Consider the following 25554-nt stretch of genomic DNA (forward strand, 5'->3'; position numbering starts at 1 on the left):
GGTGTACGTTTTTAAGTGTTTTACTATCCCTACCCTATGCAATCACTCCCTGTGCCCTGCCCTGCTCAGCTTTCTTATCAAAGTATGCATATACTGTAGATATATCCCAGCTATCTATGTGCTAATGTAGCTAAAATTGAGGAATTCAAAAATTGTTATCTATATAGCTGTTAAACTAATTCCACCAGTTTGAAGGAAATAGGCTCTTTGTGGTGCTTTCATGATTTGATAAGAGGACTGTAGATTTCATTCCATCATAATTCAGACATTTTGTATTTCACTCCAGTCCGCACTGAGTTGCTAACAATCATCTGCAATCAAAGCACTTGTGGATGTCTCGTACAACCTTTTACTTCCAGTTTGATTTAATCTGTAATTCAATTTCACATTCAAAGACTTTCCTCAACATACATCTAAGATCCATTGATCCCAAGCTATATAGCAGGTCTATAACTTATGAAGTATAGGCTAGGTCATGATCCACGGCAAGTTCTTATCTATAGTGTCTTTAACCCTGTGGGGATGTCATGCAGAGAGTCACAGAATGAACAAACAAGAGCTCCAGCAAGTAAAGCCCTATATAAGGATAAAAAGCAATTAGAAACTGTTACTTGTCCCTCCCATTTGCTCTTCTCTTGCAATTAAGTGGAATTCGTGCCATATCAAGTGGTACTTGTTTCCTAATTGACTTATCAGGCTCAGTTCTGTACAGTACTGATAATTTCATATTTTTAAGGGCCCAAACCAGTATAAGTGGCAGTCATAGGCTATTACTGTTGCATTTTGCCACTGTTTTTTTTTAGATATACCATAGTTGAAACTAATATGAACCTAAATTCCAGATGATTGTCACTATGCAAACATAAATTCCATTGCCCATGAAAAGCAGAATCAAGGTACACCTGCATGAATAATAGTTTTTCTGTTTGTGATGTAAAAGGGATCTTTACGCTGACAGACATATTGCTAATGGAATGGTGTGTGGTGCATGGGCTGTGATGTACTAGATCTGAAGACCTAAAATGACAACTAAAACCAAGATAAAGTATACTTTGCTCAGGAAATGTCTGCAAGAGTTGACTATATTTTGATTTATTTCACATTAATTTCTAGCTTTATAGGTGTTGGAAATAGAAGACATGTATCGAAATAAATTATTACTAACATTCTCCTGTAAGTTAGAGAATAAAATCTTACCTGACACATGGAAACGACTCTCATCTGAGTTTTTCTGGTACTAGTGCTTCTTATTCAAATGATCAAAACCTCAGGGAGCATCACTGTGATAGAACTGTATTCAGACCAGCCTGTCCAGGTGCAGTAAAAGAAAACATTGAGTAAGATACTGCCATTGTTACATTACTTGTGATAGAGGATTACTGTTCTTGGCTAGCAAAAATCAGTATCTCTTCTGTCTCGATTCACTCAGAGTGACTGGGTCACTCAAGAAACTATCTTGAAATTCTTACTCTACCTGAAAGCTTATTTTGCATAAATCTATACATTCACAACAAGAAATTTGAAAACCACTTTAGAGCTGTTCTCGGTATATGGGCTGAGATACTGTTTGTGGTGACAGGAATACACTGCTACAGTCAAGGACTGACAAGACAAGCAAAGTATGATGCTGCCTATAGCCCATTTCTTGCATAGGGTCACATGCTGGTCAGCAAGGACTGTAGGCCTTTAATTTAGAGTATTTTGGGGGAGGGGGGATTCTTTTGCACTCCTCAAACTTGAAAGCTAAGAATAAACATAACCTGCGCTTGGCATTTAAAATACGATCATCTTTGATGGCTTTTCTGCAAGATTATGGAGCTTGCAATCCAATTGAGATATTTTGGGAGCTGGAAGTATCATATCCAGCTGTGAACCACATAGTTCCTCCATTGTAAGGCACCCAAAATCTTGGATAGCAATCCTTAAACATGTTATGTGAACAGTTCTGCAGTTGCCAGTGCTGGTGTTCACACCAGTTATTGCCTCTCCTTTTCAATCAAACACACAGACAGAAGTGAGAAAAAAAGAGGAAAGATATATTTTTTTTTACAAGTTGCTCAAATAAATAGGAGATTTTCAGGGTGCTGAGAAATTCCGAATGACAGAGATAGACCAGAACCCTGTGGTCAGAGAAAAAGCTGTACTGTCAAAAGTGCAGAGCAAAGCATGAATCAACTTGCAAAAGGACCAGTCTTGTATGGCTTTGTACTTTATGTCAATATATAGTAATGATGTCCGTGCCACATAGATTTCTTTGGGCACACAGAGAATAGTGGCAATGAAGTGTTACTGGTACTGATTTAGACAGTGGTGCATTTACAGATAGCAAAAATAGAGTTATGCAGATCATCCAAAGCATGGCTCAGTAGAGCCTTTACACTTCCAAAACCCAAGGATATACATTAATTTTCCACACCTAATGCACCATGATATCCGTATGTATTTAATTTCTTTGAGATATGTTCCATTCCTTTTTGTTGAAGTAGACAGACTGAGAGTAGGTTTGCGTACACATGTCACAGTGGTACTATGGGCCCAGAATAAGTGTTCCGTGATTATTAGTGCATACACCAGATCTGAGAACAAACGCTAGATGTACTGGCATCACTTGAATTATTTGGGTGTACTATTCTAACATTCCCATGGAAATAGTTTTCTGCTTCCGATTTTATGTTGCTATATCAATTAAAAACTCTTGTCAGTCCAGCACTGAACATTACTACCCTTCAGCCTCAGGTTCTTGTTGATAACTGGTTAATCATGGTGTGGGAAACTTTTCTGTGGTATAATGGTAATTTACAGCAGAGACTCAGAAAGCAGCACTGTCAGAGGTAGTCCCGAGTTGGCACTTGCAGGTGAGTTTAGTACTGAAGAATTAGTGTTTTACCTCAAGACCTTCTGTTCTTATCATATGACTGCAAAAGAAAAAGAGTCTTTATCATAGATCTAAAGTAAAATGATTCACTGCACAGAGTAGCCACCATCTTCCTTTCAGGGCTGTATTTCAAGAGGTTTGTCAGTGAGGCAGACTAGCTGTGTGAGAACAGAAACCTCCACTGGTGAACAGGGAGACTGGCCCTGTACCGTGGAACAGAAAGCTGCAAAATCGGGGGGGGGGGCCCCCCCCCGGAGGGGGGCTTTAATTTTAACTGATGCTTAAACATTCTTTAACTTAGCTGTTTGGGGGTTTTGGTGGGGTTTTTTTTCTCTTTTTTTTTTCTTTTCTTTTGAATACAGAAATTGGACATTTTAGGTTTGCCATAGGCACTAAATCTTTTCTGCTTCATCTGGAAAAGTGTATTTTCTCCCGCTGTGTAATTCCAATTGTTACAAACGGGAGAAGGTGGTGAAGATGTCATGGTGAATTCCCCTAGCCTTTTCCTTATGTATTTTTTGTCCTTCTAGAAGCAAACCCCAAGCAGATACTTACTTGTTCTCCAAGGCAGAGAGGGGTGTCTGGGGGCGGTAGCATTGGGGTGGAACGGGCAGTACAATTTAGCCGCGCTGCCGGGGCAGGGCGTGAGCGGCTCCTTGCCGGAGGGACGCGCGGCCGGGGGTGTGAGCGAGGGGGGGGGCACCTGGCGGGCGGTGGATGCTGCGGTTCTCGGCGTGGGGCTTCCTTGCTCTTCCGTGCTCCAGACAAGGTAGCTGCCGAGCCGTATTAAATGGCTGCCTGCTTTTCGGGGCTGCCGGCTGCTTTACGGGTTGGCTGTTCATCATCTTAGCAGCCCTGCCGCCTCTCGGGCAGCGCCCCCCCGGCTCCGCTCCCCCAGGTGAGGCTTCGTCCCACCGCCTCCCTGCACGCCTCCTCCTCAGCCCTTCCCGGGGAGCAGCCGCCGCTTCTCAGTGCAGCCGGCCCGGGCCCCTCCCGGCTGCTCCTGCTCCCGGGTCAGAGCGCGGCCAGGAGCCAGGGCTGGGGCCGGGCACCTCCTGGCCCCAACGGCAAGAGGCGGCTCCCTCCGCCGGCCGCGGAGCGCAGGCGGTGGGGCAGAGCCCGGAGCTCGGGAGCTCCCCAGCCGCGTGTGAGCAAAACTGAGCAGTGTCAGCGAGGGAGAGAGCTCTCGAGCCCATCCTGCTCCCTGTGCAACAGCCTCACCCTTGTCCCTCCCCTTCCCCCCCGCGTTTGTGAATCCCCCCCGGCACAGCGAGTTGAGTGTTTCTTTTGTTAATTGACACCCCAAGTATTCCAAATCCCTTCCCCGCGCAGCCCGGGCCGGCCGAGGACGTGTGCACGCCCAGATCCGCTCCGCGAAGCAGCACAGATCCGCGGGGCCGAGTGGGTATGTGCGGGAGGAGGAGGAGGTGTAAAAGGAGCTACGAGCACAAAGCAGATTTGCGAGGAATAATTTAGCTCCGGTGGCTGTTGTTTTTCGGGGTTTTGTTTTTTCTTCTCTCTCTCCTTTCTGTCTATTTTTTTTTCTCTCTCTCAGGATTTAAATGTCACTCAAAGCATCCCCAAATCAGCTTTCCGCTCGTCTCCGGCTTACACCGAGGCATTAATTGGATCCTACGTTGCTTTTGAAAGCTTGGGTGCTTTACCCACAAAGGTAAGTGGGTACTGGGTCTGGAAGGTCACTAAGAGCGCAACTGCCTTTCACGGGGGTGTTTTTCTGCCCCCCACCTCCCCCAGCCCCGTGGCTTAGCTCTACCTGAGGAACTTGCACCCTTGCTTAAACACCGGTCGATATCTGGCAGACGCGCCGCCGGGCTGGGCCGGAGCGGGGCCGCGGGGGCTGCGCGCCCGCCCCTCGGGCACCAAGCGCCCCGCTGGAGCCGGCGCCCCCTTAAGCCCCTTCCCCCGAGCCCGGTGCCTCTGTCCCTGGCACAGCGCAGGGCAGCGCGGTGAGGAAGGAAGCAGCCTAATCCCCTCTTGCGAGAAAATATTCGTCATCATTTTTTTCTCCCCCGTGAGAAATACCGTAGGCGCCCATCTCCCCTCCTTCCCCCGCCCGCCAGCGCTGCGAGCGCCGGCTCCTTCGCCCGCACCTCGCCTCGCCTCGGGCGGCTCTTTCCAGGGACCACAAAGTTGAGCTGCCCCTGTTCGCCCCCACCTGCCCCCGGCACCTTGCGCTCGCTGTGCATCCCCCTTTTAACCTGTTCCCCCTCTGTCTCATCCACGTCCGTCCCCTCACCCCCCTTTTAAACTAGGCTGCAAAGCCGCTGTGCCCTGCAACTCCTGAAACTTCTCTTCTTGCTGCGATTTATATTGTATTCTAACAAAAACGACAACAAAAACACACTCGAGCCTCTTGTGGATGACTTTTTATTATTATTATTATTATTATTATTTTAAATAATGCATTTCCTTCTTCCCCTTTAATTTTTTTTTTTTTCTTGGCAAGGAAATTTGCTCCATCTCCAGCAGCAACCACTGCTCCTTTTGATGTTGTGGTACGCCGTGCGCATGCGCTTCACATTAGAATTACTGCACTGGCCAGAATAAGTTGGATCTCTTCTTCTCTTCACTGAAACCCTAAATCATATAATAAACTAAAGGGATGCTGAGAGTCCGGAAAAAGGGTTACTTCGGGATTTGGTCATTCCCTTTAATAATAGCCGTGGTGTGTGCACAGAGGTAAGTGATGAAGGTATCTCTTTTGCTTTACTTTGAATTGCATGTATGCTGCCCCTGAGAGGAATGTGCAGCTTGGGTCTGAGAAATAAGAAATAATAAAACGTTAATCTCTCTTTTTCTGTAGTGTCAATGACCCTAGTAATATGTCACTGGTAAAAGAGACCGTGGATAGACTGCTGAAGGGCTATGACATTCGCTTGAGGCCAGATTTTGGAGGTAATTTGCCTGCTATTGAATAGGAGCGATTACATCTCCGGGCTGGGCACCTTTGGAGTGTGGGGGTTTAAAACGTGTGGTGAGTGCTGTTGCTTTGGGGTGCGCGTGTGTTGCCATTTTCTTAAGCTGATCCAAAGTTAAGCCCCTTGTTACTCAATTTTCTCAGCCCAGGATGCTCTTAATAGGATCACTTAAATCTCTGGCATATTTGCAATCGGTCCCTCATTTTGTGTGTGTGCTGACACTTCATTAACCTGTAATTAAACCCATGGTTAACTGGGTTTATCGAGATTCAAATCTCTTAAGTTTACCCAGCGCTTGCTGCTCTCAGCCTAATGTGCCTGTGATCACAGTTACTATTTTTGAGTACAAGATGTGCTGCTAACTGATACAAAAATGTCATTTAACCCCCTGCGTGCTCCTACTTAGAACTACTTTGTTTATTGTGAACGTGTTGGCTGTGGGTGTCCCCTCACCACCCCGCCGCCCCCCTCCGGGGCATCCCCCTCCCCGGGAGCTCGCTGGCCGCCGTACCCCGGGCTACCCCCTCTGCCGAGGCTGGGGGTGATGAGGACCCGGGTGGCAGCCGCGGAGGCCGGGGCCGGGCTCCACGGCGGGGTTCGGGCGGGGGGGGGGGGAGGGATGTCCCCACGCTGCGGGGTTTGATGGGGGGGGGTCCCAACGCCGTGGGCCCGGGAGCCGCGGGCAGCACGTGTGAGCGTTACATAAAGCCCGGCCCCGCTGGAGGGGGGCGCGATCCCGGTGCCGCTGCTTGGTGGGCGCCTGCTGCGGGGCGGGCGGGGAGCGTGCGGTGGGGGAGCGTTCTCCTTTCCCACTGACTTTGTGGGCTCGTTCAAACGCTGTTTCGTTTGTACGCTGTGAACTCCGGTAAGAACGAGTTAAGTTCTCGGGAGATCACATTGCGGACCGTCTCGTTGGTTTGCAGGTCCCCCGGTGGCTGTGGGTATGAACATAGACATCGCCAGCATAGACATGGTCTCGGAAGTCAATATGGTGAGTCTTCAGGGCTGGGGCTGGTGGCTCTCTTAAGGGGGCGGCTGTTGCTTCCCCCCCACCCCTGCCAAGGCAGAGCGGTGCCCGCGGGCTTGCGGGGACCCGGCGCGGCCTCGTGCCCGGGGTGGAGCACGCCGCCTCCCGCGGGGTCGGCAGCGGCCAGCGGGACGGAGAAGGGTCCAGGCTCCGCCTCGCCGGCGCTGGGGCCGGGGCGGCGGGAGCCGTGGGACCGGGTCCTGCGGCGGCGCTCCCGAGGCTCGGCCCGCTTTGCCGCGAGCAACGGCGCCCCCTGCCGGCCGCGCGCCAGCACAGCATGCCGCCGCTAGCCGGGAGCGCGTCCGCGCGGAGGGGCCGCGTCCGCGCAGCGGGGCCGCGGGGACACGGAGACGAGGTGTCGGCGGCCGCCCCGGGTCTGCGCCGTTATTGGTTTCGGTTTCTGTTGTGATATTAAACAAGAATTTGCAGTTTTGTCTTAGCAGTGCACTTACAATTAAAAAAAAAAAAAGTTGGGTTTTTTTTGTAACTTAAATACTATTTTGGATGGTTGTGACAGAGTTAATGACTTAAGAAGTTTTAATTATTCAGTATGTTTGTTTCTCTTAAGTGGTTTGCACTGGCTGTGCTCAAATGCTGAACTTGTTCATAGTGTAATAACAATGCTTTCTATGTTTCACTCTCGTTACCTGGGAGACTAATGAAGTGTGGACAGAATTGGAGAAGTCTCAGATCTGTGCTGTAGAAGAAGCTGTTCCTGGCTTACACTAAACTTTCTAACATTTCCTTTTTTTTTTTTTAATTTTTTTTTTTTAATTATTTACTTGGAGATGTTTGGGATCAAGTTTTGAAGTTTTTCTCTTGGTTAAGGACACAGGATTTGGCCTGGTGTTCTAAGGCTTTAAACAAGAAGGACAAAATAAAGACTCTGAAACATGGCAGCAGCAAGTGATAAAAAATAAATGTGGTTTTGTGAAATATTTGTTACTATTGATAGAAGCTTGTTGCTTGAAGCAGACTCTGTTATTCATGAACACGTTGTAAGGAAGCATCTTTTAAATACAAATGCGGTTCTAAGGATATTTTTGAATATAATATTTTGAAAGTTATTGGTTGTATTAATATTACTTGACTGCTAAAATATTTTGTTAAATTCCTCAGTGGCATCTTTGGGTTCTCAGACATGTTGCACTGAATCAGCTGGCAAACATCTGGTCTCAAACTGGATGCACTGTATGAAATACAAGAGTTTTCTCATAATGTAAAGTGTAGCCTTTGGCCTGATTTGAGGGTGACATTACTAGTGGTTGTGTTGTGAGACTGGGAGGTCTTGGTGAGAAAGCTTGGTACTTCTCTTCTTCAAGATACCAGGAAAATACTGGATAATTTTACCTTGAGCAAAATTACTTGCAAAATATTTCCAAGTGGCTACAGTGGTCTTCCAGACTGTTTTGCCAATCTTCTAATTTAGTTATCTACCTTCAGGAGCTTTAAGTGCAAAGAAAAAAAGATGGCATTGTATTTTAAACCACTTGCTTTTCATTAAAAGAGCTATGGGTAGCAGAGATAAGGGTGCATTGGGTTATTTCTTAGACAGCCATGAGCAGCATGGGAATGGTGACGGTTTTCTTGCTGGATTGATGGAATTGCCATCTACTAGGTCAGTGTTATATCCTCACATGTCTTTGAAACTAGAAGGTGGTGCCAAATGTTTTCTTCTCTTGTGAAAAGATTGTGAAGATACTTGTGAGTCTTTTCTTCTTTTAATGATTTCTAGAATGTTGGTCTCCAATTAAAGGTGAGAGTGCGCCAAAATACTGTGATCTGACACTTGCAAACTTACTAAAGAAAACCACAACAGTGTATTATATTTAGCGTTCTGTAGTCAGTGTATTGTGTTTCTGCAATGGAATGCAACCTTTGCATGAAAGGTCTTTTCAGGCTATCTTCAGAACTCCAGGGGGAGCGAGGAGGAAATGTATAGGCAATTTTGTCCCACGCATTTGGCTAAAGCGTTTCAGCTGTGGGCTTATTTTACTCTTAAGCTACCTATTTCTGAAAACCAGGCATTAATTTTACATAGGTTTTGGTGGTTTGGGTTTTTTGGGTTCTTTTTTTTTTTTTTTTTTTGTTTTGTGTGTGGTTTGTTGTTTTTTTTTGAACTTCTAGTTTCAGAAGAGATTCCAAAGCAGGTTTTCCTCCATCTGCTTGTCTGCAAAATGTAACAGTTACAGTTTTACAATGGTCTGTATAGCCTAACAAGTACTAATATACCCTGATAGGTCTGAAAGAAATGAGACATGTATATCAGGTATTTTGTTGTCTACTTGCAAGGTCTTGACTTTGCCTTGCAAAGTCATCAGAATTTGGGGTCGAAACCAGGAGGAATGCCATGGAATACCAGGTGATGCAAAGCTTTCTGAGATAATAAGAGACACAGAAAGAATGCTTTGAGTTTATGGACCTACTTTTCTGAGCCATGGGCTTGCTGTTGCTCTGCCTGTAGTCATGGCAAACACCACTGACTTGAGATGAAGGCAAATCGTTGTCTGGGATAATGTATTAACATTAGTGAGATCACATCTTGCCTTGAGAGGAAGGCTAAATAATCATAGTTATTTGGCTTCCAATTGTTTTTGCTAACTCCAGTGTTAAAAAACTTGAATGTTTTCATCCTTGCATTTCTCTTCCAGCCTTGGCATATTCCAGCTGCCATATACATTTTGTGCTGCTCTGCAGGCAGAAGGCTTGTCTCCAGTGTCATGAAGTAAATCATAAACATTTTACTTTGCTGAACAGGAGAATTTAGATTTGCTGTTATAGAAAATGAATATGTGTTTAGGATGCTCAATAATATTATTGTTGACTTTGTATTCTTAAAGAGGTGATAGGTATTTCATGTCATGACAAACTCATAGTGTAAGAGGCTTTACAACTGCCTTCCAAATAAGTTGAAGCTGTAAGATGTTTAACATTTTGTAGTCAGAAACTTGAACTATCATATATCTGAGTTTTCAAAAATGATTTCTAAGTACTGGTACTTGTGAATATAATTGTTTTCAGCTCTGGGGAGTGCACTGATTGCCCCTAAGAAAAGTGAGAGCTTCAGGCACATGTAGCTGCTTACAAGTGTCATGACTGGACTTATTTTTTTTGTATTTTGCAAAATAAAAATATCCACGTGGTAATAATTTTATGCAGTACAATAATGACTATGGCTAATTTCACTTATCTCTCTGGACCAGGCCCTGCAGTAGTATTGATTGTATGCTTTATGCTAGTGATACTGTAGATTTTCTTAAGGTTTCCCTTATTCAGATAACAATGGAAAGCAAAACATGGAGGGGCATGAAAGCTACTGAAATGGTTTTACTGGGCTAATGAATTTGGTCTTACATAAGATTAGCTGTATTGCAGCAAGTCTAATGCAATGTTCTTAAGATAATTTTCAGGTGTTTCTTACTGTACTTGAATTTTATTCTTAACATCTTTTTCCTTAATACTTAGTATTAAGGAAATAATTTATTGAAAAAATTATACTTTCAGAGGGCTTCATAGTTTCTTTTTTCCTTTTTTCATCCCTCCCCCCCCCAGTAACTACTGTTACCTGGGCTGTCACGTTTCCACATTGTCATCTCCTTATTTAATTATTGAAGTAGAACCCTTGACAGCACAGTAGCTTAGACTGTTCTCCATTCTTATTTTCTCCCCTTTCCTCCCAGCAGTTCCCTCCCTCTGTTTTAAAAAACTGGTCCAGGTTCATTGAGAAAAACACAAGTACATTTTCTTCCCTAGACATCACTGAAGATTCTGCTTAACATGTTGTGCATTTCATCTATCTAGATAAGACATGAGGATTTCTACGGATAATGTTGGTCATGTGGTGACTTTCAGCATCTTGGCTTATTCCCTACTAAATAGGTCAACACTTTTTCTTTGCTTTATTTATTTATTTATTTATTTATTTATTTTCTCTTTTACCCCCTCTTGGTCTGTGGCTATTCTGGGATTATAGCACAGGATGTCTTGAAAAGAGAGAAAAATGTTCTGTGATTGTATTTTTTTTTACCCAGAAAATGCACAGTTTTTGAGGTAAAAGGGTTGTATATTTAAATATATGTTACTATTCATACTATGGCTTGTTGAGGGTCTGCAGAGAGGAATTTGAACAGTGTATTTAATTTAAAGTATTTGCTTGCTTATCGTTTTACAGATTTTGGCACATGGACTCAGTATGTGTACATGGAGTTAAACAGATACAATAGATTGGTTTGTCTTAGTGGGAGCCATTAGGGTTGATTGAGTGCATAATCCTTCCATCAAGTGGGAGCTGGAGAAACAGAGGAGCTGTTATCATCTATCAGGGAAAGGTTTACTTGTTAGTGTATGCCAAGTTTTACACAACAGAATGTAGTAACCTCAAAGCTCTAAAAAAATACAGATTTTAATATTGTATTTCATTTCTGTATTTGAGATATGCCAAAATTGCATAAAATAGTGTATAATACAGGTCAGAATATTTTCAATCCAAAAAAGTACAGGCACAGCTATAATTTGCTGATAGACCTCTCTGAGTTTCAGATGCTTTTGATGAGACTCACTACTGGTTTTCTTGAAATCTCTGACGTTTTCTTAAGCTATTTTCAGTATGGGGCATTAACAAAGCTCAAGAGACATGTTTAGATTATGAGAACAACGTAATCTTGTGTGGCTGCCTCTCAAGTTGCAGCAATTATTCCTATGTATGTAAAGGGAAGGGCTTGTGGAGTGGGGCTTAAGTGGTAAGGAAATAGGGCAGAGCTGTTCCAAAGCAGAAAACTCTTCCAAAAAGTTATGGGCAGGGGGGAAGCATGAAACAGGAAAAAGCATCCTATAGACACTGGTACAGAAAGAGGTGTAGAAAATGGTTCCTGTCAACAAGATTTTCTTTTGTCAATCTATTAGAGTTGTACATGTAGCTGTACACAATTCATAGAGAGAATAAGTAGAGGAGAGGACTAAAAATACATTGAAAATGAAGTATTAGAAATATCAGAAAGTTATCACTCCAATAATTCTAAATACTTCCTGCTGCTAGACGCTGTTGGGTTTATTATTTCCCCTGTTTCGTAGATGCATATGTTTCTTCACACAAAACTGCATTCCTCAGCAGACAGTTTGGATTTGGCTATTGCCAAATTATCATGCTTATAAGCTTCTGACTCATCCTGAAATGTCTACGGTTACTCCTGTGAATGCAGAGCAGGTGATGCGTATCTCAGAAGTGAGAACTTCTTTTACTGCAATCCTTGTATCACCTGTTCCTTCAGTTATTGACTGGGATAAAATCACACTCCAGTTCAAAAGAAAAGGTCTTGTTTTACATTAGTATGGATTTCTAATTCTTGTTACTACATGTCTCTAATTGAGGCATTTTCTTTTCTTAGCTCTAAGGTATGTAAAAAATAAATAGGAACTCCCATGTTCAAGTAACACGTTTATTCTTGGGGACAAAAATTATTTATCTAGAGCATACGTGAAGGAATGTAGTGAGTTTGCAGCTGCTTTTATAAGCTAGTTCAGAAGCGATAATGCATATTTATTATATGTGTATCTATATTATATATATTTAGAAGCCTGATGTAATTCTTTTTTCTTTTTAAGGTCAATATAAATGGTTTGTTAATTGGATTGACATTTCAGTGTGCTACAGTGTTGCAAAACTTAATCAGGAGAAAATCTTGTTTCTTTGGTGGTCCTGATGCTTCAGAGTGATCGCTTGCTTCAGTAGACCAGGGGATGGTTGTCAGTGATTTTAGAGATTGCCTTGGAGGTGGTTTGTGTAACTGAATTAATCATTAGTGCTGCCTTGTTTTTAGAAAGCCTTGACCTATGAATATTTAAATAATTTGGCTCCTGCAATTGAACAAAAGATAAGTTTAGTATGTTTCATGGGCAGTGCTAAAGCATGGGAATGAGCATGAAGTGTACTCTGTTAGCTCCTACTATAGCCTGGTTTATTTCATAACTTCTTTATTGAAAAATCACATAAAATCATTGTAGATGAGCCATGTAGTAGAATGAAAGATTTTTATCTTGTGCTCTACAAACTTGTTACAAGTTTAAGCTGTTACAATGGTCACATTTCTGCTTCTTAGTGACTCTAAAGTCTGTCAACATGACTTATTAGTGTATATAAATATATAAATAAAGGGGGAGTGTCACGAGGATGGAGCCAGGCTCTTCTCAGTGGCAAACAATGATAGGACAAGGGGCAATGGGTACAAACTGGAACACAAGAGGTTCCACTTAAACTTGAGAAGAAACTTCTCAGTGAGGGTGACAGAACACTGGAACAGGCTGCCCAGGGAGGTTGTGGATTCTTCTTCTCTGGAGACACTCAAAACCTGCCTGGACACGTTCCTGTGTAACCTTATCTAGGTGTTCCTGCTCCGGCAGGGGGATTGAACTAGATGATCTTTTGAGGTCCCTTCCAATCTCTAACATACTGTAAATCCTTATTATTCCTTCCTCCTTTCTTGTTCTCATACCCAGTGCAGTTCTCTGCAAGGTTTATAGTACAGTCTTTAGTGTTCCACAATGTTGTTTAGTCCCTTCATTTCAAAGGAGGGTGTTCATCCAGGAGGTAACTTTTGAAAGGTCTCCTTTATGTAATGGAAGAAATCATGGTGGTTGTCATTAGTTTCAGAAATAGTCAAATGACTAGAGTTATTAGTACCAAAAAATTGTCTCCTATGGGTGGGTCCAATCTGTAATTGAACAATAAATGAATGTGCATAATATTAAAGTTGCAGGCACACTGTGGGTTGTCAAAAAAATAAACAGGACAGGAGCAGCCTTGATGCTTTGTTGTTAATTACTCCTCTTACTATGCTTCTACAGATATTCGCACCCAGCTCACATTTCTTGACACCAGTGCTGTGTACAACGGACATATCATGGCTGAAATAACACAAGCCTTATAGGAATAGTGACATAGTGGGCATATTCAGTTAGTCTTAACTGCGTGAAGGCCAGGTTGTGAAGTGGCAGTGCTCTCTGTTTATAGGTTTTGCCTAGGAAGATCTTTGCATGCAAATTGTCTGGCTAACTATTTTCAAACTAGCTAATCAATGCAAAGATTCTCCCAGCCTTGGAATCAGATCTACTGCATATGTCATTTCTGTATGGGTTTTACAAGTAAGCATGTAATTACCTCCCAATCAAAACTAAAATTTCTGTTCTAAATATGAAAAGACATTTAACATTCAGGAAGTTGAAATGTATGCAACTGAATATAGATTTTGTAGGTCGTATTTAACATAGGTTATCGCAGGCCAAATAAAAGCATTTAGAGTATGAGCTTTTCCCATGCCCCCAGACTTAAAGAACAAGGGGGATGGTTTCTGTTTATTTTGAGTTGCTTTTTGCATATCTCTATCAAGGTTAAATCCTATTAATTTTTATTCTGTAAATACTGACAGGAGGGATTAATTTGTTAGTTTTGAGGTAATAAGAATTTAACTATGTGAAGGAAAAAAAAAGAAACCCTTCAGCAAGATGCATTTTGCATTTCAAATGTGTGCTGTTGTAGTAGATGCAGTAGCGGTTCAGAATATGTCCACAGATTTTCTTATAGGCAAACTACTGGTTCACTGTGATTGTGCTGAGAGGCAAATTCAGCTCTATAAATTTCAAACAAGTAAAAGGAAAAAAACCACAGTGAGTTTGGCTTTGGCCAGGGGTAAATATAATAAATTACCCTAATGAATGAATATTAGAAAATTCATCTGCTTGAAGTGGAAAGTCTTTGTTCCAGTACCTGACCTCTGGATCATTTCCTTCTGCTTTCCTTCTGTAATAAAGATAAATTTCTGTTAACTAAGCAACTCTGTGAAAATGGGATAAACCCCAGAATGTTCCTTCACAGTTGAGTGTCCTGCTTGCTGCTCTTGAATGTCTCTTTCCTGTGGTCAGGTTTTGAATTCTCTGCTTCGCAGCACCCTGCGTGTGGTGCACCTTTTTCCTAGATAGCTTACTAGCCACTGGTGGTTGTGAGTGGGAGTATTCAGCTTGAAGAGGACCAGGAGCAGAGGTCTTCCATGTTCTGAAATAGCCTATGAAAGGCTGCCAACATAACTTTTACTTTCTTCTCTGTAGGAGGAGTAGCCATGGCTTGCTACTGTTAGATATGATTTAAGCATACGAGTTTTATCTATTTTTTTTCATGAGATTAAAAAAAAACCCAGTCTGAATGTGCTTAGGCAGGAACAAACTGTCTGCTCTGCCTGCTCACCTGGAACAGCTCCATCCTGAATAGAAGCGTGAATCTTAAGAATTAGGGAACTAAATGGTCAAAAGGGCAGAAACTTGTGAATGTAACTTTCCCAGAGAAAAGTAATCCCAGACAATTCTCTTGAAAAGTTGTTTTGGATTGACATAGGGTGAAGGGCTCTAATGTCCAAATTGCTGTTGAGTGTTGGTTTGTTTGTTTTTTTGTTTTGATGGGTGTTTTTTGTGGTGGTGGGGGTTTTTTTGTGGTTTTTTTTTTTGTTTTGTTTTGTTGTGTTTTGTTGTTGTGGTTTTGCTTTGCGTTTTGGTTGGTTGTTTTTCTAAATATGACCCTTGGAGAAAAATGTGCAGAAAGTGTAGAGTTAGGTAAAGGTGATGCTAAACCCATTTGAGATGCAAAGAAAGTCTTCCAGAAAAGTTAGTGACTTTTCATATACTTGGGTGTCTGAGAACTGCAATTTTTGTGATTTATCTTTTTTGGAAGTGATTCTCCTTTAATTTCTTCCATTGCATATGGCTGTGAAGTAGCCACAAGTTCCTATTGCTTTCAAGGATCAGAAGGCATTTTTTTCTTTTTGAGAACTGCCTATTAAAGTTAAGTATCTGAGTAAGATACTGAAGCATTTTGAAAACCTAATCACTGCCATGGATGCAGAACCCTTTAGAAAATCTGGTCCTAATTGCTGTTGTAAACTAATTTTTTTTTTTTTAATGGAAGTTTTAGTTGCTTTTTTAATACTTGGACCAAAATTAGTGGTCAAACTTCTTTGTTCTCTGTGTAGGCCTTTGAAAAAGTATTTTATTAAAAAAAATGCATACTTTATTGCATCCATTTTGTGAAATTAGTGAAACAGTGTTAATTCCTTATGGTCCATAAGTGTAAATAAATGTTATTTGCAGAAGTTATTACCCAGTAGTCCAGATGTCACTATGGTCCATTGTGTAATCCGTATTTGATTCTGTTATAAAGTGTAGTTTTGAGTGAATAGACCCTGCAGCTCCAAAGGAGTTGCAGAACGTTGTGGAATTTTTTTTCTCTCTCAAGGAATGCTGACCCAGTAGGCTCTGTTGCCTCCCTCAAGGGTGTCACAGTAACAATGTGAATCCATGTCTGACAAGATGTGCTCTGAAGGAGTCATAAAGTTGAAGTATAAAGATCAGTTTGAAGGCCTAGTAGACTGAGTTTCTAAATTAAATACTTTAGGAGCGTAACTCTCTGATTATTGCTTGTTACAAGGTGATGTATTCTTTTCAGGTAATATACAGGGAAGAAGGAAATAGGATTAAGCAAATATGCATGTTACTTACAAATGAAAAGCAGCATTTTGCAACTAATTGCATCATTGTTTCACTAATCAGATAAGTCCAGAAATGACCAAAGAAACCTTTTAATCAGTCTGAAGTTTTCTTAAAATATATGTGACTGTTCAATCCATTATACTGTCCTGTTGCTGTTTTTCACTGATGCCTTGTGATCTGAGATGTTTTTAAGAATTCCATCACTAAGGTAGTATATGCCACCTGAGGGTGCTCGGAGTAAAATGCTGACAACGTCAGTAGATAGAAAAATAACTTGCAAAATTACTCTCTTTTTTTCAATTCTGAAGGAAGCCTTTCAAAGGTGTGGGATCGTTTACTGAGTTAACTCAGTATAGCTGAGAGCTTTTTTATCAAATTTCAGTCCAAAATATATTATTATAGCTGATGTATAAGTCCCCGAAAAATAGATTTGCAATGGAAATGCCAGGAGACTCTTAACTATAATCATTCTTGTTACTGTAAATGCCTAGAAATGAATACAGTTTTCATTAATCTGCTATTATGTGAGACAAGTGACCACTTACAGAGAAATCCATAATAATACAATTTAACTGGCTGCATTCAAAAATGCACTTAAATGTACCCACCTCTGTGCATAGGCTTTGCAGAATGCTTTTGTGAGCTCAAGTCCCACCTGAGAATTGTTTTGAAGTCTTAAAATGTGTAAATCTGATGCTGATTTTTCCACTGAGGCTATTTCTGCCTGGTTTTCACAGAAGATTTGTAGGTACTTAAATGACTTCAAATGCCATACAAGATGCCTCCTATAATATCTCAGACACTAAGTGTGAATAGGGGCAGCGTAGTAGTCTCCAAAATTGTTGCTGTGCACTTGCTCTGTTGAAGTGAATGGATGTGCTTTGTAGTTTTTATTGGCCAGAAAGTCATAAGAACTTGCTGAGAGCTTTGACATAAGGATATTTAAAAGCTGATGAGTTCAATCGTAGGAATAGTGTACTTTTTTATTCTTAGTCTTGTGTCTGTACCATAACCAAATGCACCAGTGAGGCAGCATTAGGAGGCTTGTGTGGTTCTTACTAGGGTCAAACTTTGCCTGTTGATAAATGGAAGACATCAGTTTACTTCAACATTGTTTTGGCATCCTTTTTTGCTTTCAGTAAAATGGATAAAAAGGAACCTTTTTGTTCTGAACCATAAAATCCTCTTGGGTAAGGTAGGTAGTAATGCAAAGTCTTAAGTATATAATTACATTTTGACTCTTTGAGAATGCAGTGATGATTCGTACCTTTTAATTCGTAGCATCTGACACTGTGGAGATAGGCATGTATGACACAATAATATGCTGACTAGATAAGTTTTGTAAATGCATGAAGGCAGCAATTCTTTAGTAAAGATACAGAAAGGTTTCGGTTTAATCAGTTTTATGGGGAAGCAATTGTTTTTGTAAGGAAGTATCACGTATTTTAGGCAAGTTAGATTATCTCAGGTTAAACTGTTTGAAAACAAAAATGTGCATATGTGTTTTCTCATTAAGTAATTCATACCAAGGAATATTTTAAAATGGAGCATGTAGTATTGCTGGTAGGCAAAACTACTATTGTTTTGTAATTTTAAATAGCTTGTATTTATTCCTTTCAGTATTTGTTTGGAAGTTATATTGGAAAATGTGTTGGCTTTTTTTAACTGGATATCATGCCTTTATAAGTAAATAATATACGGACTGCAATATACACAACCTTTTTATCTTTGTAGGTGGTAGGAAGTAAAATATTGTTTACCTGTTTACTTTCCTCAGGCTCTGTGTAGTAAGATACCACAGCTCTTCAGGATGGCTGGTTGGTTTGTTTTTCCTTTTCTGTCCATACTTTGCTGTGCATTTCTTGGTGAACAGCATACAACCGCCCTTCTTACATCCCCATCTTAGAAGTGAATCCCTGTGTATTTGCTACTGTAACTCAGTAAAATTGCTGTTTGGCTTTTGAAAAATGATTCTCAGAATTCTGTGCTTGGGGAGAGATTTGCTGTCAAAAGAAACTTGTCTTTGTTTTGGGCTGGTGTGAAGCCTGTGTCTATCAATGCCATTTTGAAATTTAGTATTCAGGACTGCAGGATGTAATATGAGAAGTAATGTCTTGAAATCACACCAAGGGTTCGGGTCCAATATGAGTCAAATCTTTCAGTAGTGCAAATACTTTTGGGCTGAAATTGATGATTTAGGTAACTCTCAACTGCTGTGGTTTCATTGGAAAGGTGGTAGGTCTCATCCTGTTTTGAGAGAAAAGGAAGGGGTGAGAAATGCACAGCAGGAGTTCTGCATCATAAATACATGACTTCATTACATTTGTTTATTTTGAATGATGGCTTAAATGGGAAGGAACTGTGTCTGGTAGCCTTAATTACGAAATAAAGGGGTGAACCAATATCTGCATTTCATTAGCTAATGGGGAACTGAATATTAAATAGTTTTTTATTGATAAGTATTATTAATGCACTGTTAATACATAAGTTAATGCTCCTTCATAGCTCTGATGATAAATTACAGAATGCTTAATCAAGCTTGAAATCAGACTGTTTTCCACAAATTGAAAAAATAATTCTGTATATCTGATAGGCAGATCAGGAAAATGGTGGTGTAACGTATCAGCAGAACAGCCAAATTGAATTGGTTTTGTCTGGCTTCAATTTTTACCTTAAATTTTTATCCATCATCCCCCCCCCACCCCCAATTTTTCTGCCTCAAAAAATATTTAACATTTCCTTACCTTTTTTATTACTTTTAAGGTAAGGAAAAATACAGTTCAGCTTAAGTAACAACAGCCATTAAAAAAACCCAGCAGACATGCTTCTCTGTGTAGACATATAGCAAGATCACTTTTATTTATTTGCTGTTTTTTATTTCCTTAGGCCTTGTTAAAAAGTGGGTTGTCAAAGAGGGAAAGCTTAATTTGAGAAGGTAGAAAAGCAGAATCTTGAATAAGGGGACCTGAGAGGAATTATATTACAAGATTATATTAGATTAAAAAAAAATGGCCTCAGAGTATTATTTTTTTTGGCAATAGAGAGCCTATACTGTGGCCTGAAATGGGAGACAGTAACGTTGTTACTAACAGTGATTCTTTTATTTTGTTTCAGGTTAGAGCTTAACTGATTTTTACTTTATTTTTTAAAGCTATTGAGGGATGAATGTTGTTTTGATCTAGTACCTTTACCAGATACTGTGGTGGGTACATTAAGGAAGACCACATAAATTTAGCAATTTGCATATGTTAACCTGTACACTATACCTTACAATCTCAGTGTGTATTTGAGACCTCTACCACTTCGCTTTCCAACATGTATCTCTGCTACATTCGAGTGATTCATTCTAGTGGTTATTGGGCAGTTATCATGAACATGGTGGTTGCATGTTTGAATACCTACTGATTTTACCAGTCATCTTCCGCAAGAATACTTTTGTGAGAAAATTTTTGAAATGTATGTGCTGTGGTTATTTGAAAGCATCACTTCATGCTTCCTTATTTTTATGAAATAATGAAGTGTTTTTAAACCTGAGTCGTTCTAGTTGGAATGAGTGTCCCATGGGTCAAATTCACTGAGATCAGATTGTAAGGATGATAATATTTATGTTGTACATCTTTTTCTGGGAGAAGGAAGCTTCCTGCCTTGAAATGTGCGGAGTTTATGTTGATTTGTATTTGTGGCTGGAGTTTCTGGGGTCAGTCATTATTCCTTTTGCAGACATGCTGACATGGAGGTTTTGCGGTTTTGTTGTTTTTAATGCTCATGTCAGAGTAAGCAATTGTCTGAGGTGTGTTCCATGGCCAGCACTGGGTGTGTTGAAACTAAAATTTGTGGGAGAGATAATTTTTTCTTTTTAAAATCATTTTAAGGAGAGAGGCAGTCTGTCAGGTGAGGCTGTGTTTGCAGCATCGGCAATTTGTCTTTATGGACGACACTGGGCCTGGAGCTGTTGAAGACAGAAGGACTTTGCTACTGTTGCTGTTAATTACAGTAAGTAAGTGGTGTGTTGAAGGCAGTCTTGTTCCTGGAATCTTCTTACTTCTCATCTATTTATGTTTGAGGCGAATGTTCATTGAGACTTCCCTCTGAGTTGCTATTGCTCTTCAGGTTTTAGTGCAATATATCTGAATTATATTAGGGACATCTATTTCCAGTTTTTTTGAGTTACTTACGTATTCTTCAATAGTAAATTGAGAATATATTCTTTAAATATATTTTTGAATCTTGTATTTCGTACCAGGAAGTTGGAACATAATGTTAAAATCTGAGTGGAATTGAATATAGTTTCTCAGCATCCAGACAGATTTTTGATAGATACTGGAATTTGATACCTCCTTTATAAAAATATGTGTGCATAGTGTTCCAAAGAGCTTGATATATTGTATAAACAATGACTATTTATATTTGAAATCTTCCATTCTGATATATTTAGTTTCAAAACTTTAGAATATAGGAACAGACAGTAAGTGATAAAGTGAGAGTTTGTCCAAAGTAACCATGGAAGATATTTCATTTTACGTGTTACGGCTTTGGAAGCCCATGTTTTAAGTTTATTTAGGATCACTTCCATTTGGTAAGAATAACACAACATAATTTCTACCAACAGAATAAGATCCTAGGTGAAGTCATGATCAAATATTTACAGGAAGCACTCTGTTAAAATCTGAGCTTGTAGAGAAGACAGAATGAAGTATAACCGTTGTGAAGTAACAGCGGGCAACTGACCAGACTTAGGAAAGTAAGTAAATTATATAAACCAGTTTAACCCACAAATAAACACAGGCTATAACCACAAATCTTGAAAGTCTTTAGTAGTATCATATTCAGATGTGTGCAAGACACCTTTCTAATGCAAGTTTAACATTAGTTTTTAAATGTTTTGTCCTGCTTGGGAGAGAAGTATATTACTCAAATTGGCTTGCAAAGAGAAATGGTTGATCTGTTTTTATTTGGTGTTTGAAGAAACTTAATACTATAGAAAAAAACAGTAAAACATGGTAGAAAAATATTCTGTAAAAGGTGATTGACTTGTGTGAAGTCATTGACAGGGAAACATGGAAAAAGATCCCAATGTGTGTGAAAGGCAGAAGGTTTAAACTACTATTAAGAGTATTGTGGAAGGTCAACGATCTTCTTTATGGCTCACTAAAATATTTTGCGGAGTCATTTATAAATATTTTATTAAAAGTATAACAAATCAATATTTTGTGCCTTTTTTGGCTTTTTTTTCTTTTTTTTTTCTCAATACATCACAGAAGCATAATAGAGAAATAGCCAAAAAACTGAAGCAACTCAATTTTGTGCTTTCCATCAAGCAGCCCCTTCTGTCCCATGTTGGTGAACTCCTTTGATTCTCCCTATTTCTCCTGTTGGGTATTTCCATTATACTGCTCACGAAGAAAGAAGCAAGGAGACAAATGATGAGTGCCATCTGTGATGGCAGCCTTCCTGCTCTGCAAGAAGCAGGATTTAGGGGCTAAATTGATATGTTTAATAATGATCTGTTGACCAATTAGCTGGACAAAGACTGATTTACTTTCTCTCTCTCTTTTTTTTTAACTGCCATACTTAAGTAATCCTTGACTACCGTGGTAATAAACTCTGAACTGGTAATTCTTGGGGTCAGTGTTTCTTAGTGTAGCAGAAGACACTTTGCAGGCTGTGCTTATTTTTGTTATTACTCACTGGGCCTGTGGGTGGGAATTGTTGAGGGTGGTTTTGGATGCAGCTTTCCATCTATTATTTTTGAAGATCCCCGTCTCCTGGGGGAGGAGTATAAGGCTAGTATCGGGGCAGTTCTTCACATATGTTTATCTTCTGTGCCAAAAGATGAACCTACTTTGCAGAAGTTGGTAATAATCAGGGCATTTTATGTTCTTTTCTCCAAATAAAGGCCATGGTTATTAGACTTGTGGGTCTTTTACTGCTAACACTAAGGCAGCCTTTCCTTTTTGAGGAGGTTTCTCACTTGTGAATCCTAAGGTGGGTGATGAACAGCAATTTGCAATGTTCTATGCATAAGGTCTGTGAGAAGGATTACAAATGCAAGAACAATGTCTATTTATACAAAGGAAAAGACAGAAAAGGGGTTAACAGTTAAGCAGGCACATCTCTATGTGTAGGGAGGTAGAAGAGAAGAAACATGCTGGCTTTGAAATTTTTCAACCCTGGGATGTAGACTGCCACACACTAGGAAATTGAAAACCAGTGAGGTGGTAGTGAAAGGAAGCAATTGTCCAGCATCAGATTTTCTGTTCCTTTTAGAACTTACTCCAAATAACTGAAGAGTAATCAAGACAAATTACAAACCACAGTAGTTTAACCTCTTGTAATGGAAGGTAAAGTTAAATGATGGTTCCTGTAACTTCTTCTAGGATCCAGGGCAAAGTCTTGGAACAGTGCTATCAGGTACTATGGAAAAAATTGGGTCTCTTCAATCCTGTGGTCATCTCTCCTTAATAACTGAATTATGGATGAACTGATACTTAAAAAATGAAGTTTTGGAGCCAGTGAAAGACAGCTGTAGTAAAAACAGCAAGAAATTTATAGAGAATTAATATAACAAGTAGCTTTTAGTTAAATTTGTTCTGAATGTTGATATATTGATGTATCTTCTGAACTCAAAATAGAGAAGAGATAAAGTAGTTTTGTATGTATATCTGTGTATATTTGTAGGTTGGAGGAACTTGCTTGATTTTGAAGATCTAGAATAGAATGCCAGTGTGCATGGCTATCTTTGGATATATACTATGTCATTTTGTAATAAGAGAAACCACATGCTGTTACTACTGTTGTATGTGCTATAGAACTAGAATATGTGCTTGAATTTTCCCCTCACCTTCCTTTTGTAAGTAAGAGGTAAGTGAAAGCTTAACTAAGAAAGTTATTTGAAGTAGTTTATGGATGGAGTTTTGTAAATTGGCATTTCTGTGATTAAATACAGTCCTACTTAATACAGGTCTTGTGGGTCTTTAAAGAGGAAAAATATGCAGTTCTGTCTTAAATATGCCACTTACAACTTCCATCTTATGTTACCAGAATCATCAATCTGCTCTTGAAATGTCAGTAGTATCAGTTCTATGAAACATGTAGATGGTTTTGAATTTGAAACATTCATTTGCTTTGTAATGCCCTCTATATAACTGGCAGCAAATTTGTCTTAGAAAGGTGCATCTGAGATTCTAATGTAACTGGTATATGCCCCTCTTGCAGCATGCTCTTGTTTTGTGTAACGAGTTACATATGATTTTCTTGAGAACTGTGGCCTTTGGGTTTTTTCTCCTTGTGCAATAGTCTAGTTGTTAGGTTCCCCCCTCTTGACTCTTTTCTGATGATGGTGTATTCTTTTACTGTGGGATGGTAAACCATAACAGAATTTGTTCCTTTCCCAGTCTCTAGTTTTAAGTTAGATCCACATTGTTGGGTCCAGCATGTCTGGGAGGCCATTCTGCATCTGAGTAACAGCCCTTTTTTATTAATAATTGTAGAATGATTCTAGGGAGTGGCAGTCTCCTGGAATAAAGTCAGCCCTTGTGACTGTCATAAATTTTCCTGTCATCATATTTCCTACTTGCAGTTTGACCCCGGCGATGCTGGGTAATACCTGCACACAAAAAATGAATGTATGAAAGTTGAAATGCATTCATGAGCTTCTTTGCATTGAACATCAGCTAAGGTGCAAACCTCTCTTTATCGTATCTGCTCTGTTTCTGCACTGTTTCCTCTGGTGCTTACTGCTAATTTTTCATTCATTTCTGTCAGTTTGGCCTGACTCTGCAGTGCTTGTTTCATTCTCTTCCCCTTGTATGTGTGTGTGACAGTTCCCGTTCACACAGTTCCCTGGGTCTGTTATGTTTATTCTGGCTGATACAGTAAAATGGTGGAGCATCAGTGGTTCAGTAAGTGTAATCATACTTACAAACAAAAAAATGTGACGTTGAATCTGTAGTGTGTGTCTGACCTGTGGCCTTAATCTAGGTGGCACTGCTGTTATACCATGACACTGACTGCAGCAATAATGGCAACCTATGTGCTTACCAAGACAGAAAAAGAAATTCCATATGTTCTGTCCTTACATCTCCATTTGCTGAGGACACATATCCGTAAGACATAAGCATGTGCTAGAAGTTAAGCTTGTAAGTGTTTTGCTGAGCAGTGTCCTTTCGGTCATACTGGCTTCAATCTGCAAAACCAAACAGAGTTGGGAGGTGGAGGAGTTGGAGTTTTCCACTGTAACTAATGGTAACGTCATAAACAGGATTATTTCCTGAGTTGTAAGTGGCAGATTAGACAGCCATCGAGAGAAAATCTGTTTTCCAGCAACTATTCTCAGTGATAAAGAACCTTAGGAGGGGAAGATAAAATGTGATACATAGGCAGAATTGTTTCTATGCAGAATATTTTTTCCAGATTTCCCTAGAGGCATCAGCTGTTCTCTGAAGAAGTTCGTTGTGCTTCTGATCAGCTTCCCACACATTCTCACCCACACCACTTTGCTGTGTCATCTTAATGTCATTTTTAAATACTAACAAAAGAAGCATTTTGTTTATAACTCAGAAATAAAACTCTTGAGAGGGGAAAAAAGAATATCTTTTGTGTTATTTTAGCAGATCAAAGCTGACTCATGAGTAGCAAATATGAAATAAAGTAACTAATGCATTTAAAAGTCACAATTCCTGAGTTAAGGATTTGTTAAAGTAGTACTTTGGTTATAGTCATCAGATTTCATAGACTTTTTTCATATGTGAATTGGTATTATTTTTAGAAGGTTTACCTTGCTGCAAAGTATTAAATTTAGACTATAGAACAATATACTAATTTGTAAAACTAGATATAACTGGTGCTTTAAATAGTGTGCTAAATAGAACAGTGAACAGGTATACTGGAGGCTAAGTGCGAAGATGGAAAAACAACCTTTCTCTGGGGGTGGTGGTGGGGTGAAGCTATGATATGATTTATGTAGCATGGGAAGTTTTAGTCAACTCTAGTCATTTATAGCCTTTGTGCTGTCCTGATATAGCAAGTTCCTATTAAAACCAGAAACAGTTACTGCCATTGCAGGCAAGCACTCATGCAAGTTAACTTTTACACCAAAACTAGACATTTTCAAGGCTACTGAACTCGCACCATGTAGTCTCTTGGAACTGCAAGGTGAAAAAATATTATTCCTTGAGAGGTCACTG

The 25554-nt window shown here is 40.1% G+C and overlaps 1 protein-coding gene across 4 annotated transcripts in view; it reads left to right on the plus strand.

Moving 5' to 3' along the window:
• The first annotated feature begins 3588 nt into the window (after nucleotides 1-3588).
• GABRB2 (gamma-aminobutyric acid type A receptor subunit beta2) overlaps nucleotides 3589-25554 on the plus strand; it is a 153436-nt gene continuing 131470 nt past the window's right edge. Inside the window, exons 1-6 of one of the 4 annotated variants that reach the window (XM_061354075.1) lie at nucleotides 3589-3773; nucleotides 4183-4280; nucleotides 4431-4547; nucleotides 5343-5575; nucleotides 5700-5791; nucleotides 6738-6805. In XM_061354075.1, coding sequence (XP_061210059.1) covers nucleotides 5499-5575; nucleotides 5700-5791; nucleotides 6738-6805 — 237 coding nt within the window. In that variant the 5' untranslated portion in view covers nucleotides 3589-3773; nucleotides 4183-4280; nucleotides 4431-4547; nucleotides 5343-5498. Of the gene's footprint in view, nucleotides 3774-4151; nucleotides 4281-4430; nucleotides 4548-5342; nucleotides 5576-5699; nucleotides 5792-6737; nucleotides 6806-25554 lie in introns of those variants that run through there. The other 3 variants (XM_061354078.1, XM_061354077.1, XM_061354076.1) reach the window with 3 other exon arrangements.

The sequence above is a fragment of the Neopsephotus bourkii genome, unplaced genomic scaffold (assembly GCF_033783945.1).
Source record: "Neopsephotus bourkii isolate Nb327-2 ecotype Australia unplaced genomic scaffold, CSIRO-AGI_Nbou_v1 NB_716, whole genome shotgun sequence".
NCBI classification, from domain to species: domain Eukaryota; kingdom Metazoa; phylum Chordata; class Aves; order Psittaciformes; family Psittacidae; genus Neopsephotus; species Neopsephotus bourkii.